This window comes from Thermobia domestica, chromosome 5 (assembly GCF_964235325.1).
Source record: "Thermobia domestica chromosome 5, izTheDome1.hap1.1, whole genome shotgun sequence".
Lineage (NCBI taxonomy): Eukaryota > Metazoa > Arthropoda > Insecta > Zygentoma > Lepismatidae > Thermobia > Thermobia domestica.
In genome coordinates, this window is record NC_137458.1 from 210,662,947 (window position 1) to 210,678,746 (window position 15,800).

Here is a 15,800-nt window from a genome sequence, read left to right on the forward strand (position 1 = left end):
TTCTGCGACGGTTAATTTTTGGGTTTTTTCAGTTGCTGAATTATGGAAATAGCTAAATGTATTGACTGATTAATAGCTATTGCTTTGGTGAAACTGATTTCATGAAGAAAGGACTTGTCAGGATGTTCAGGACTATTCATGTTGATATAATTTGAGTTATAGGTTCCCCATCATAATAGGGCGCCGAGATACAGAATAAAGATGTTAGCAGATTCAGTGAAAATTTTATTGTTAATAGTTTACAACGGACAGGAAACCATAATATTTTCTGTACCGCACCGTACACTCAAAAATCTTATATCTGGTTTGACAGTTTCATTATAAACCTTTACCACTATTTTCGTTTTTAAACTCAATCACAACAACATACGACACTTTCCTTGTAATAAAATACCTTCATATATATATATACAAAATATACAAAATAATGTAAATATTGTACCACACAGTTTGTTATTATAAACATATGTACATAACGTGTAATACGCTTTGCTGGAGTCAATAAAGATCTTACGTACGATAAAGACCTCCCTACACAATGTTTGCTCTGATTTGTGATGACGAATATTTACACTGTAAACATTGTGAACAAAAGGACCTGATAATCAACAAAAATTAGTATCATTATGCCCATGTTACTTAAAACACCCGTATCAACGCTTCAAGCATGTTGTTTTATTAGCTTTGGTGTATAGGCCATCTAATACAGGAATGCCTGGCTTCTACTACACACCGATGTGCTACAAAAATCACCCAACTCACTTTCTTCTTCAATATATATAAAAGTGGCACATTTCTTCAAAACCAGATTAACGTGGAAGAACAACAAAATATTGATTTTAGTGAGTAAAATCTTTTTTAAGTTAGTGTTTTTCATTTTCATTTTCATAATTACTTTAAGAAATAGTTTACTTGGAGGAAGGAGAAGTAGCTTGAAAATTGGTCAGTCTTTTCAATAATAATAATAATATTACGTCACTGGTTTTATTTTATGCCACAACCTTTTCTCAATATGTATTCCTCTTAAAGTTGTTTTCCTCGTTCATTTGTTTTCTTGTAAAAATAACTCCTTTTCTTCAGTGCTTGCGTCATTCAGTCCTTTTCCTCTTCCGTAAAATATGCTTTCACCGTAAATCCTGTCCTTTCTTCGGTATGTTCCATGGAGCTGGAAGAACAAGAAAAGAACATTCAAGTAATACCTATAATATGGGATTTATTTGTATTAGTATAAATTAAGCAATTAGGATAATTTAGAACAGAGAAACATTGTGCAACATTCTTTCAGAATTTGGAATACCGAAAGAACTCATTAGATTAATTAAGAGATGTTTAAATGAATACCAAATTAAAGTCAGGGTAGGAAAACTTTTATCCACGGGCTTTTACGTCGAGAATGGCCTGAAACAAGGAGATGCGTTGTCACCATTATTATTCAACTTTATCCGGGATTACGCAATAAGGAAAAATAAAGATAGCAATCAGGGTCTAGAGTTGAATGGTATTCACCAGGTTATGGCGTATGCTGACGATGTAAATTTAATACGGGATGATAGGAGAACAATAGAAAGACGTGTAGAGATCTTATAAAACACTTGCAAGGACACAGGTTTAGAATTAAATGCAGAGAAAACTAAATACATGGAAGTTTGTCGGGATCGTAATGCGACAAATTATGGATGCGTTAAAATATCAAATAATACATTTCATAAAGTAGATACTTCCAAATATCTAAGATCAATATTAACAGACAAAAAAACATATTCACAAAGAAATTAAATGTCGCCCAAAAGTAGAGTGTTTGTATTTTTATTCAGTTCAAAATTTCTTGTCGTCACGAGTTCTGTCGAGAAATTTGAAGCTTAAAATATATAAAACGTTATCATGATTATTGTTTTGTATGGTTATAAAACATGGTCGCGTGAGCTCCTCCGTGGCTAAGCGGTTAGCGTACGCGCCTTTGGCGTGGAAGACCCGGGTTCGATTCCCGGCGGGAGCTCACGTGGTTTGGATTTCACGTTAATCAGTTGGTCCACGTCTCATATAGCCTCGCTGCTGAACGGGACGTTAAACTCAAAATCAACTCAACTCAAAACATGGTCGCTTACTCTGAGGGAAGAATGTAGACTGAAAGTATTTGAGAACAAGACCCTAGGTCGAATATTCAAACCCAAGAGGAAAGCGAATGGCGGAAACTTCATAACGACGAACTACATAATTTATATGGTTTATCAAACATTGTTATTGTCGTCAAATCTAGGAGGTTGAGGTGGGCAAGTCATGTAGCCAGGATGGAAGAAAGTAGAAACGCTTTCAAAGTCTTAACTGGAAGACCAACCGTAAAACTACCATTAGGATGACCTAGGTGCAGATGGGAGGGGAATATTAAGATGAATCTAGCAGAAATAGAAATACAAAATAGAAACTGGATCCAGATGTCTAAGGATAGAAGTCAGTGAAGAGGTTTTATGAATGCGACATTAAACCTTTGGGTTCCACAGGCTATAAAGTTAGAATAATTTAGAGCAGTGATGGCAAAGTTGAATCACAATGCGGGCCAGAACACAAGAGGAGCTATATTGCCAGGAGGACTTTCCTTATCATTTCTGCCTGAAGCAGCAGTTCACTGAATGTACGAAAGTCATACATTTAATAAATGTTCGTTCTATTATGGGTATTCTGCTGCTTATTTAATGTGTCTAGTCCAAATAGGGCGTGAGCCACGAAGATTTCAAAGTGTAGGAAATCTTCATTTTCTTATCAACAACAAGAAGAAGAAGAACAACAAATTATATTAACAGCCTTACCTTGCGGAATCGGCTTGGTAACCAACATATTAAAGAAAATACCGTAAAAGTTAAGTGTAAATTCACTAACATTTTATGGTCAAATACACGCTTCTTGATGCGTACGAAGTTAAGAAAAAGAAACAAATTATACCTTTCTTTTTCGTTTCTGTTATGGGCCTCCATTTGGCTGTCATTGCTGAATAAGGAATGAATATTTGATGCACACTATGATTTCAGCATTACGAAAATATTGAGTTCATAGTAGATCTCCTTGTGGATTGTTAATGTCTGTAATATCGAGAAGTCGCAAAGACAGTTAAAATGATGGAAATCGTACGAGAGAAGAAATTCCACCTAAAAATATTCCAAATATGACGTAACATGAAGTGTTTTCTTTATGTTTTAGAATTGTACGTGTACTTATTCCTTGGGATTGAAATGTGTCAAAAATAGCGAAGGAACTTAATCAAAACTTTAAATTTCAACATATTTAATTCATAAGAATTCTGAATTCGAGATTTTTTACATTTTAAACTTTGATCTACACTAGGTACTAGCTCATAATCAATATTTTTATAGGTTGATGAATAAAGCTTCTTTGTTGAAAAGATCGAGGGTGGTAGTCCAAGCATAAGATAATAGAGTGTTTTGTTAATTTCAATATCTTTAATATTCTTTCAACTAAAATAATGACCTGTTAATGCGAATGAATGAAATGTTCGCCATGATATTTAATGGGAAACTTACCTCAGTAACCTAACACAGCGATGGATTATGGTCACATGTCTACCGCCCGGGTTAAAATTTACCCTTCCCGCCAGGTTGAAATTTCTAATGAATAAAATATTTATATATAGACCAAAAGGCCTTCAATTCAAAGTTTTGTAACTTTACACCCTAAAACTAAAAAGAAACGTTGATAGCACCGAAAATTTCCTTAGTCCTTCCTCTTTGTGGTGAAATTCAGAAAGCAAAAAGATTCCATATGCCAAAGTTTATTCATTTAAATCCATTGGTGAGAGGAAATTTTTCTTTCCTTCCCTGTGCTCATCATTTGAATTCTTCTTTCTTTCTTCAACTCTTTGGACTAATATTTTCGAAATTTGTACGAAGGAATTAGATGTATTTATTCTGTGTATCAAAACCCATTATGCATCTACTTTTGTGAATTTATATCTTGTGGTTCCGATGAGTCACGTAATAATAATAAAAAATTCTCAAGTATAAGAGTGTTTTAAACACTTTATTTCACGTTGTCCTTTATTATTCGGTTCCATGAGTCAAAGTGTAATGTGTAATATTACACCTTTGGGCACCAAAATATTAAAAGAAATATAGTAAATAGTTTATGATACTATCTTAAACAAATCAACAAGAACTTGTAGAAATATAAATAGTTCATTGTTTACCATATCCCAATAGGCTGTATTAAGTCCAAAGTTAACATGGAAATACTGATGATGATTGTCGTGGAACAAAGAGCCTGGATGCCATGGATGCCACCATTGTCGGTCGAAGCTAATGCCAGAATGATCCAACAAACCTTGGTACAGCGTGTATACAAGGATAGCAAAGATAGTCACTGTTAACAGAAAAAAATATTATGTTACTTAAATACCTGTAATTAAAACAACCAGGTGAGATTTATATGTGAAATGTATCATCTGTTACTTACATTTCAGTAAATTTAAAATTATTCTGCTATTACTGTAACGTTATTACAAGGTCTGCTTCTTACAATCTGGTTTTCGTTTTGAAAAATCTATTCTTCGAAGTATGGTAGTTGCAAAATTATTAATAACGGATAAGGAAAAGTTCGATAAGCTTATGGAAATATTGATTACTTTAGTTGCAATTGTTTATAAAGCTACAGAAACTTAAATAAATAACACATTTGATATTCCATCCGTGTTTTTTTCTTTTCACAGATGTGGCATTGCATGTTGGGCAAACGGATTACAATTAAGACCATGAGAGGAATATGAGTCATATATACAATTAAATGAATCAGAAAAGTAAGTATTAACACAATATAAACTAGTAGAAAATCATAATATTTTGTTTGGGAAGACGTCAGTTACTAGAACTACGGATTAGTGTAAAAGATTTATAAAAGAAGCAATACAGTATAAATAAAATTACAGAATAATATCTTAAATAAAGAAGATTTCCGAATAAGTGAAATTTAGGACGTCTTATTACAATAAAAATTACAAAGATAACTAAATAATAAGATAAAGTAAATATAGTTTGCGGACAATTCAAACAATGGATGAAATATTTATGCAATGCTCTTAAGAATAACACAGTACGTTCTTCGGTATCTTGTGCACATTTAGAGACTCGCAACTATTGATGAAAGTGATTGTGTTATTAGTGCTAATCCTTTTTCTGAAATCTTATTTGTCGAAGTCTTTTCTAATGGGTTAGGTGAGATATCGCACATAGGTAGGTAAGAGTACGCACGACGGCGATAACTCAGACAAAAACCTGGGTATGAAGAAAGTATAATATGTTTCTGAAATAAGAGAAAACTTAAAGCGACTATCTGTCTGCTATTGCACGATACTCTACTTAATATTAGTACTATTAAACCATAATTATAAAGTGTGCAATAAATCACTTTGAAATAGATATTTACCTAACTTATGAAACCGATTTGAAATCAACATTTACGTACAGAAAGAACCTGTAATTATCGTATGTTTTTGGTTACTAACTGCAGTATGGCGTTAAAGACCAATATGTTATTATACCGATTGCGTAATTTCTCTTAGAATTGCGTTCAATGAATGTACTGCGCCATCTCTTCTACTTCATGATGGCGCAAACTTGGGTGGGAGAGATCGCCCTATAGCTTAAGTGATATTTATTATTATTATTATTGCTTGGAAGGAAAATCTTTCGTAGGAATTTAGATCTTACGTTTGTGAGGATGTACGCATAATTCACACAAAAACTTGGATCATATTTCTCAACGAACAGCATTTATCGACACTAAAATTAAACTCACTACTGTTTTTGTGTAGTTGCCAATCCTCCCCGTTCGTTATCACTTGCCAGCTCCTTTCCTTCCCTGCTCTCTTGCTTTCCCGCACTCTTCTACCCTGCAATCTCTTCTTACTTTACAATAATAATAATAATAATAATAATAATAATAATAATAATAATAATAATAATAATAATAATAATAATAATAATAATATATAATATAATTTTGAATTAAGCTGAAGGTAATAATACCGTTTGTTATAAAGAAATAAAAATTATAACAATGTAACAAAATTTTAGTATATGAGTGGGCGTGGTAGTTCAGTGGTAGAGCACTCAACTCTCATACACGGAATTCCTGAATCAACCCCATCTCGCTTCAAGTGAACTTTGTTATGGATAAACTCGTGTGGGAGAGTATTTCGGGGTTCTCCTGTTCTCTCCCACGTTCATCATTCTATCGTTATCATCCATCTCATCACTACAGTCTCCTTTATCCTCGGTGCATAATTATGGGACATTAAAACAAACACACAGAAGATTATACAACAATTTAAATTAGTATCACCCTAATGAAAAAAGGGAAGCGAGTTGCCTTTGGAACGTCAGTTCTAATAAACCACTTGAGTCCTACTATCAAATTTAGGCAAAAATACTGACTTATAATTTCAAAACATAAAGTTTAGCACGGATTCCTTACATTTTTGCTGTAATTTAACACGTTCTATCAAATTAACAATAAATATGGATTGCAAATGGTACAATCAAAGTAAACTCTTCTCTCATACATGCATTTTGCACTTTTTCTCTTTAAATTTATCAATTATAGCTTTAAAATCGACATGTCTATAATGTACGGGAAAATATAATGTACTCTGCTCTGAATTTACTGATGAAAAATTAACTTTACTTTGATGACTGTTTAGTAATTGAAGCCTCGCTCTAAAGAAAACGTAATGGAGATTAATAAAAATTCATAGGAACTTTACTTTAGTTGGAATCCGAAACAGTGTCCTGTATCTTAGAAAACAAATTAATGGCCCATTAAGTAAAGCGTCACTGCCTGTGGAATGGATAAGTCAATGAACACTTAACTGATTTCAAATTTGTATAATATGGGTTGCAATTTTGCGAAATTGAGAAGTTATAGAAGATTTTAATAATTTCCACTATTGTGGAGGCATAGAGTGGAATTAGTACCTTTTTTAGCATTTCTTGTCTTATTTTAACCTTTCTTAGCATTTAGAGTCTTAACGAATAGATATATACATTTTGCGGTAGGCCCAATACCATAATAATTTCACTCCACGGAACAGTGTTTGAGGATCATTACAATACATATATTTTCTGCACAGAAAACATGCACTTAACCTTATCCACACTTTTCTATGTAATGAAATACACAAATGCAGTGTATAAGACAGATCACAGAACGTATGATAATACATTAAAATGACTATGGGTAACTAAGAATACATTGGAAGACACTCTTTTAATACAGTCCTATGTAGTGTATGCACTCAATTAATTGATATTACAATTTGTATTAAATATATCTAAATTTAATGTGATACTTGTTGACTCTACATCACTCCAAATGCTTAACACAGTATATATATATATATATATATATATATATATATATATATATATATATATATATATATATATATATATATATATATATATATATATGTGTGTGTGTGTGTGTGTGTGTGTGTGTGTGTGTGTGAAATTTTGGTTTGATTTATGTTGTGTTTATACATTTATTTATCCTTCCGTGAACTGTCATGAACTATGTCTATAACTTCTACCCTTCATTAGTCGGTTGGAATTTAGCGCCCCTTTTCAGCATCAAGCTTATATGAGACGCAGACCTGCAGTTTAAGATAGAACCCGAGCACACCATAATGAGATAAAATTTCAACGCTCTTCCACCAGGGTTCGAACTAACTAACTATCTAACTCTATGGCCTATGGAACCCGGAGGTTCAATGCCGCGTTCACAAAAGCTCTCCACTGACTTCTATCCTTATCTAACTGCATCCAGTTTCTACTTTGTATTCCAATCTCTGCGAGATCCATCCAGGGTTCGAACACAGAGTCTTTTACAAAGGCGTGTGCGCTAGTCACTAAATCAGTGAAGACGGGTCTAACTTGAATATATTTATGTAAATAACAAAAATAAATTATCCACTTGTCTGCTATTTTCGTTTTCTTTTGTTTCCGCCTTTAAACAATATATGAAATTATGTTTTACATCCCACATGGGTTGTATTCTTAAAAATGACATGAAGTGCGAACGTGAAATAAAAGCAAGGATAGGAATGGCGAAAGAAGCCTTTAGGACAGCCCTGGCCACGGCGAGCAGATAGTGGAAACTCTCCTCGTGAACGCTCACGAGCATTCTATGAGCAAATACCGTTGTTCGTGCTTTGTGAATCTTCGGGTTTTGTCCTTAGAGGAGCGGAAGTGTTGTCAACCTTGGTGGTAATCACTGGCTTACCAAATAAAAAAAAGTATGTATGGTAACTGATTGCCATTTAGTGTATAGTGTTTTTTAGAATGTGGTAACCGTTAACTATAGACAACGCAAACTGTTTACAGCAATCAAATGATAAACTATGTACGTTCCTTTTCTTCTTTTTTCTTTCCTTTTGTTAAAGAAGGATGTGGTGGAACCAAACCATCGCTTACATTTATAAAAATTTGCCAGTTTGCCCAATGGAAAACCAGTTTTCAATACATATATATATTATCAAGTTCTTAATCCGAGTGTGGGTATGTTGTTTCGCTTTTTAGGAAAAGAGATAATCTGTTGATACGAAAAAAAATACTGTAGCACTTGTTTGTAATTATCTAAGTATTATCTCCAGAAAATTAGCTTATGCATGTATGTGTGTACGAATAGGCGTAGCAAGGGGTTGGTGGTGGAGATTAGAAGCCACTATTACACTATCAATAGGAAGAATAGTATTTCTTACTCCACTTGTAAACTGGGGCCGCGGTGGCTCAGTGGTAGAACGTTCATATCTGGTGCTTGGGGTCCCGGGTTCGATCCCAGCCCCCGCCAAGTGAACTTTCCGGTGGATAAACACCGTGTGCGTGGATTTTCTCGGGGTTCTCCCACTTTCTTCATTCTATCATTTCATTCATTATTCATCATCACCGTCTCCTTTAGCCTAACCGGTATAACCGTGGGACGTAAAACCCAAAGATTTCATTTCATTTTTTCCACTTTTAATGTTACTTTGATCGCAAAGAATCAAACAAAATATTAAGAGAGACAAAGACATTTTCCATTTTTAAGAGTGACCATTAATGGGTACCATTATTTTTTTTTTTAACAAGGAGTATCTTTTTAATAAGGAAAAATATATTGTCCCTGGCTGGTTGCTTGCCGGTGGCTTGTTAAAAGTGAAAAAGAATGTTAAATCATATCAACGACTGAAGCTACACGCTTGTCTTTCTTCGATAGTTACTGACTGATTTTGAAAGTCACGATGTTGTAGGCCTACTGTAACAGCGTAAACTTGGAAGGGAACGTTCCAACTGAATGATACGAACAATTATTCCCAATGTCTTGAACATGAAACGTGGATTGCACGGATAACGCTTAAAGTGGTCTGGACTGCACTGGAATTTCCTTCCGGCAAATTAGTGTTTGGTCGGAACTCAGTTCTTCTGTGTAATTGTCTCTTAACAACATTCCGATTTTTGCAGTCGTTTTTACGTCTGTAAGCTGATATGTTTAATATTAGTTTCTTTCTTTCTTTCTTTCTTTTTCATTTGTTAGTTACTTCAACGCTAACTGTAACCTCTATCATGCGTCTTCCTCGATCAAAAAACGTACCAATTTTATTTCCTGCAGTGTTTTCGCGTCACTGCTTTCGAAATGGGGAGGGGGGAGCACACCTGCACATTTCACGCTTGCGTCTGCTCAATGCTTCAACATCGTGCGAATTTGTGACCAGGCTTGGCCGTAGGTTTTTTACCATCATGTGTGGTTGGCAACACTTATCGGATGCAGTGGAAGGGGCGGAGCTACCAACACCTGTGCTCACCTGTTCTTATCTCCGCTCGTTCTCGCTCACGCTTCGGCTCCGGGAGCCAATTCATGGACAGGCCTGCTTTAGGAGGAAGAAAGGTCTGTTTTGTGGGACTTGAATAAAGAGTTGAGAAAAAGATTGATAAAATGCTTCATGTGAAGTATTGTACTGTATAGGGCAGAAACACGGACATTACATAAAAGTGATTAAAAGCAACTGAAAGCTTTGAAATGTGAGTGTGGAGAAGAATGGAAAGAATTAGTTAGGTCTAACGGAAAACGATTGAGAGGGTGTTAGAAATGGTGAGGAGAAAAGAACACTTTTAGATATTATTGGGAAGAGAAAGAGAAACTGGTTGCCTAAGACATTGCCTAAGAAGAAATTGTATCATGATGGACGTGCTACAGGGTATGGTGGCAGGAAAGAGAGGGAAGGGGCAAAGGAGGCTACAATTAGTACAAAAGCAGAAAGGCCATAAGTGAAGATGAAGAGGTTAGCGGAGGACCGTGAAGCATGGAAGCTTCTCACGTCAGCTGCGGCAAGTGAACTGCCAATAAGGGCAGAATACCTATAATGATGATGATGATCTGTCTTTTAATGTATTAAAACTTTCACAGAGACGACGTTTTACGTATATGACACGTGCGAGAGACATTCTTAATATTAATGGAAAATGACTCATATTTTATACCTTTTCAATCATAATTGTTTAACTGAATAGGACTTGAAGTCTTATTTTAGAGCAAAATTATCATAAAAATCTAGTCATTCTATATTTGCATTAAAGAAACAAATATGTCTTTGTAGCCATAGAAGATTAAGTTTACTGAATACTAGAGCTACGCAAATACTTAACTAAGCATTAGTGCGTATATGAAGGTATCGTTGATCTAATGGTTAGAGCGCATGCCTTTGTGGACGAGGTCCTAAGCAAGAATCCAGAACGCGTTACAATGATTCAGATTCCAGTTTAAACCGTAGATATCATTCTCCAGAGACTTACTGCTGTCAAAAGGACCAAAGTATGAAATTCAATTGAATAAATGGAGCATTCAGTGTTGAAGGGATTAAGTCCAGTTTGGGGCATTTTGGACATATTTTATCTTTGAATTATTATTATTTTTTTTTGTAGCTCCTTTCAGAACTTTATTCTTATAATGAACCAAACATTGTTAATTTTTCTATGTAAAGAAGTGTACTGTACAAACTTTATGTTAATTTTTGTCACAAGTTTTGTTAATGTGACTTGATTCCCTTGTGCTCTGAACACGTCAAATTAAACATCAGTAATATCGAAATCATTAGCTGCTGCTTCGCTATGATTAATGATTGGTAGATCCCTTTGAAGGGAGCAAGCTAAGAAAAGGACATTTGTTGTATCACTATGATATATTCCGTTCTTTACAAACATTACTATATCATGTGAGTATTCTTATAATTATAGACCCTTGCACAATCATTGATAAGAGCAGACATTGAGTGTAGGCTCCTATACGGATAGAGAGGAGGTTCATGAAATGAGCGCATACGATCCGTTCATGTAACGTATTTTTTCAATAGTGTCTTGGTAACATGATCATAGTTTAGTATCTTAACTTAGACAAATATGACCTCATATATACAGTATATGACCTCTTACATATAAAATTTATTAGTAGTTCATCCAGCTTCTATGAATCTAGCCGTACTAACACACTCGTCTTAATCTTCATCTCAAACTGATTATGTCTGTGTAGTGTATGTAGTCATAAAAAAAAAGAATCAATATCGAAAGAAATTGAAATCATGTGTTTATTTGAGTGTGGGAGGATGCTGATGATAACAAAGTGGACTTCAACCGTGACTAAAGGAATTGAAAAAGGAAGTTGAAAATATACATATTGAATATTACTCTGCTCTCATTCATCATTCCAAGTAGACTTACGGTAAGTAGTACAATTTTTGTTATCAAGATGTAGTAAACATATTCAACTAATTATATTATTTTTGGTTGTTTCGTTAGTAATATTGAATCAAAGTATGTTATTTTCTTAGATCAGCCTGTGCACGTGGTGGCTCTTCTTTCTAGAGTGAAGTTGCAAAATGAAGAAAAATTAATTGCCATCTGCTTTTGTTAAACATTTACGTATTAGAGTCGGTTTCAGTCCTTCTCGTTAAAATGGTGCGGATACTATACTGCTATTTTTGATACAAATATGGTAAAGATTTTTGGTTGATTAAAATGTACAGTCGTGTTGAAAAACTTCAACTACTCCCCTATGTTTAATAGGTCATGTTTTTGCAATTGTGCATAGGAAAGTTTAGTATCTTAACTTAAAAACAAGAAATTATTTGACACAGAAGATTCAATACATGACCAAACATAACGCATAATTATGGAATGCTTCATAGAATGTTTGTCCATCTGCGAATTTCGGTTTCAATATTATTTTTAAGAGAGTATAAAAACTGTAATGGATATCGAGAAATGCCTCTTTACAGATTCAATCTCGGCTCTAATCATTCTTTTGTAACCGGAAATGACGCAAATTTACTATTTCCGGTTTGAATATTGATAGTCAAAGAGCAAGAATGTTAAGAAATAGTGAGAAATGTTCATATATGTAAATATATGGGTTCAGTGTCTGAGAAATAATTTCCATCTTCGATCTTATTCTGTTCAAACCGTGAGTGATAGATTTATAAAACACACAGCTTCAATATTAAATACCCATAGTTTGGAAGTCTACCGTAACTTCGCAGTGTGAAACAACTAATTCAGTTAATTAAATTTAGTTTATGAATAAGAGTCTTCAAAGAAAGACGAATAGTAAGTTTCTGAACAAGACTGTACCTACAGTATAAATCGCAGTCACACAGATTACTCATTAACTAATTAACTCTATGGTTTAAAAAGTCCACAAAAGGCTTCTTTCTCGAGGAAGTAAACGCCAGCCGATATAACTTCTGTCAAGTCAATCAGAGCTGCTATTATCTACTTTCGAATGTCCAACTTGATATGTTTCCTCATATTCTACTAGATCTATTAAGATATATTTTCTGAAGGTCTTCAACTAATAGTCTATGTACACCATGTACATTTTTCATTTCAACATATTCTGCCCAAGATAGAAATCACAATTTAATTGTTTGCACTAAGGTTATGTGAAAAAGTTGTGAACAAGAAGCAACAAGAGGTCTCAAAGGATACTTTGCTCAGTGAAGCGAGGCAGTTTTAACCTTTCAGCTTAATTTCAGAAGCAAGGTTAATGTGGATGAAAAGAAGAAAATCTAGAAGATTTCTTAATTTCTTAATCAATCAATCAGATTAGCGTGTTCTAATGTTCACTAACTAACTAACTAACTAACTCTATGGCCTATGGAACCCGGAGGTTCAATACCGCGTTCACAAAAGCTCTCCATTGACTTCTATCCTTAGCTAACTGCATCCAGTTTCTACTTTGCACTCCAATCTCTGCGAGATCCATCTTAATATTGTCCTCCCATCTGCGCCTAAGTCTTCCTAATGGTCGTTTTCCGATTGGTCTTCCAGTCAAGACTTTGAAAGCGTTTCTACTTTCTTCCATTCTAGCTACATGACCTGCCCACCTAAGCCCCCTAGACTTGACGACCCTGACAATGTTGGGTAAAACGTATAAATTATGTAGATCCTCGCTATGAAGTTTCCGCCATTTCCCATTCCCGTCTCTCTTGGGTCCGAATATTCGTCTCAGGATCTTGTTCTCAAATATTTTCAGTCTATGTTCTTCCCTCAGAGTAAGCGACCATGTTTCGCAACCATACAGAACAACAGGCATGATTATAGTTTTGTATATTTTAAACTTTAAGTTCTAATATTCACAGCGAGAAAAATACAACAAAATGTGCAATTTTACACCATTCCAATTGTAACTGATATATCGACATAACTTTGGGTGTATTATTAATCATTTTCATTAAAAAAACAGAAAAAGCTTTTTGATATCGTCATATCACAGAGAAAAAGTAATGCACTGAGTGCATCTTGAATTTTTAATACAGAATTCTAGAATTTACTTACATTGTTCACGAAATACAGACAATCCACGAGCTACTTAAATTTGGCATACATAGATTCATCTTATATAAAAGAATTTCGATGAAAATAAAATTTTATGAGAGGTATTTACATCTAAAGTAATATGCGTAAGTACTATTAGATTTGTAAATTTATTTTGAGATGCACCTAGTAATTGAGCCATGAACTAATGAGATAATTATATATAACTACTGCTGAACTGTTATTAATTAATTATTTTTATTATCATCGGTATTGTAAGAATATAAGGTTCTGTACTCAATTTATAAAACATATTACTTGTACGTAATTGAGTTTTAGCATTACACTATTATCAAACAACATAAAAAATTCATACATGTTTGTGACAAATCTTAGATTATGATAAAAATTCGACTTACATAAATTTCGACATACGCAATGAGTCCTGGAGTGATCTACAAGTATTTACGTAACCGAGGACTATCTGTATATGGAGAAGTAGCTCGTTGAGAGAGAGAGAGAGTGATATTTAAACTAATAGACTAAGAAATCTTATCTTTTGTTTAAGTATATTCATCTACAAAATACTTACCATAGTGAACAGGAATAATAAATATTGTGGATAGTGTCACTGTCTGCGCCGTAATCAGTTCTACAGGATGCATCGCCATTGTAGAAAATGCAGTTGGTTGTTTGTATCTATGATGTACTTTATGAATGCTTTTGTAGAAAATGGGGAAGTGGAAGATCCTGTGCTCCCAATACATGGCATAATCCTGGAAAAAATGCGACAATTTGCATCACTCAATATCACTTTCCGGTACAAAAATTGAATTTTTATGATCGAGCTAAATACATAAATAATTTAATAACAAAGGTTCTCAAGCACCAGCAATTTAATATCGTACATGGTATAGAGTCTCTATTTTATAAATTTGTTTTGGAAAATGCAATATGTGAGTCAAACTATAAATTGTTCAGCTATTACTTTACTATTTATTCCTTTCAAATTACCATCAAAAGAAAATTTAGACTATTTTGAGAGCATATGAAACAAGTGTAAGTAAGTTTTTACAAAGCTTGAGTTGAAGTTTTACATTCTATACTTAGTAGAATTTAACGCTTGGAGTACCAAGATGGGGACAATTTGACCCCAGCGAGACATCTATTTTCTATTGCATTAAAAAATATATGCTGAAATGGTCTTCTAGGAATGCTTCTATAAGAGTCTCTTGAATAATTTTGTACACTTAACAAGTATCGTAGAGTCAAATTTGTCTTTTCATTTACAAAAATGGAAAGTGGGGTCAAAATGACCACATCTTGGTCAATTATGGAATAAAGAGTTTTCAGTCATATTCCAAGAGGAAGGAAGAAAAAAATTTTCTCATTCCGCGAAATGTAGATGGCGATTAGGGCATGGCATTTTGCTGCGAGTTTTTTCGTCAACCTCATTTTGTTAGTTTCTCTTATGTGGTACATTTTCCTCTTTATAATAAATGTTCATTGCTTGTATTATAACAATAGAATATCATTTGATCTTTTTGCTGACCTTAGAGTCACAGAAACCTATGGGATCAAATTGATCCCATCTTGGACATTTAAGTAAAATTTATATCTTGGTACTCCAAGGGTTAAGCTACTTAGGTGTTATTATATGAGAATATGGGAACGGAAGAGTTTGCATTTGCAAAATAAAATATCATACATTTCAGTAAAAAAAGAAAAGAAGACAAAAGAAAAAGAAAGAAAAATTAGTTCTAATAATCCTACAGTATTTTATTCATATTTTATTATTTTATTCCTACAGCCTTCATTATCAAGGATAAAAGTGATATGATATTCTGATAAAATAAATTGGTAACTTGAGATAATATCAAAAATAAAATAAGATAAGTGATAAAGATAATACAACCCGATGAATTCGAGTGCAGTGTAAAGAAAATCAAGATGATG

At 33.8% G+C, this 15,800-nt stretch overlaps 1 protein-coding gene across 1 annotated transcript in view; it reads right to left on the reverse strand.

Annotated features, from left to right (window-relative positions):
* Window positions 1-212: 212 nt before the first annotated feature.
* The window catches only part of LOC145686375 (uncharacterized), a 77,562-nt gene continuing 61,974 nt past the window's right edge, over window positions 213-15,800 (reverse strand). Inside the window, exons 4-6 of the mRNA XM_081759641.1 lie at window positions 14,437-14,620; window positions 4,196-4,368; window positions 213-1,165 (exon numbers count right to left, since the gene is read on the reverse strand). Coding sequence (XP_081615767.1) covers window positions 1,043-1,165; window positions 4,196-4,368; window positions 14,437-14,620 — 480 coding nt within the window. The 3' untranslated portion in view covers window positions 213-1,042. The remainder of the gene's footprint in view (window positions 1,166-4,195; window positions 4,369-14,436; window positions 14,621-15,800) is intronic.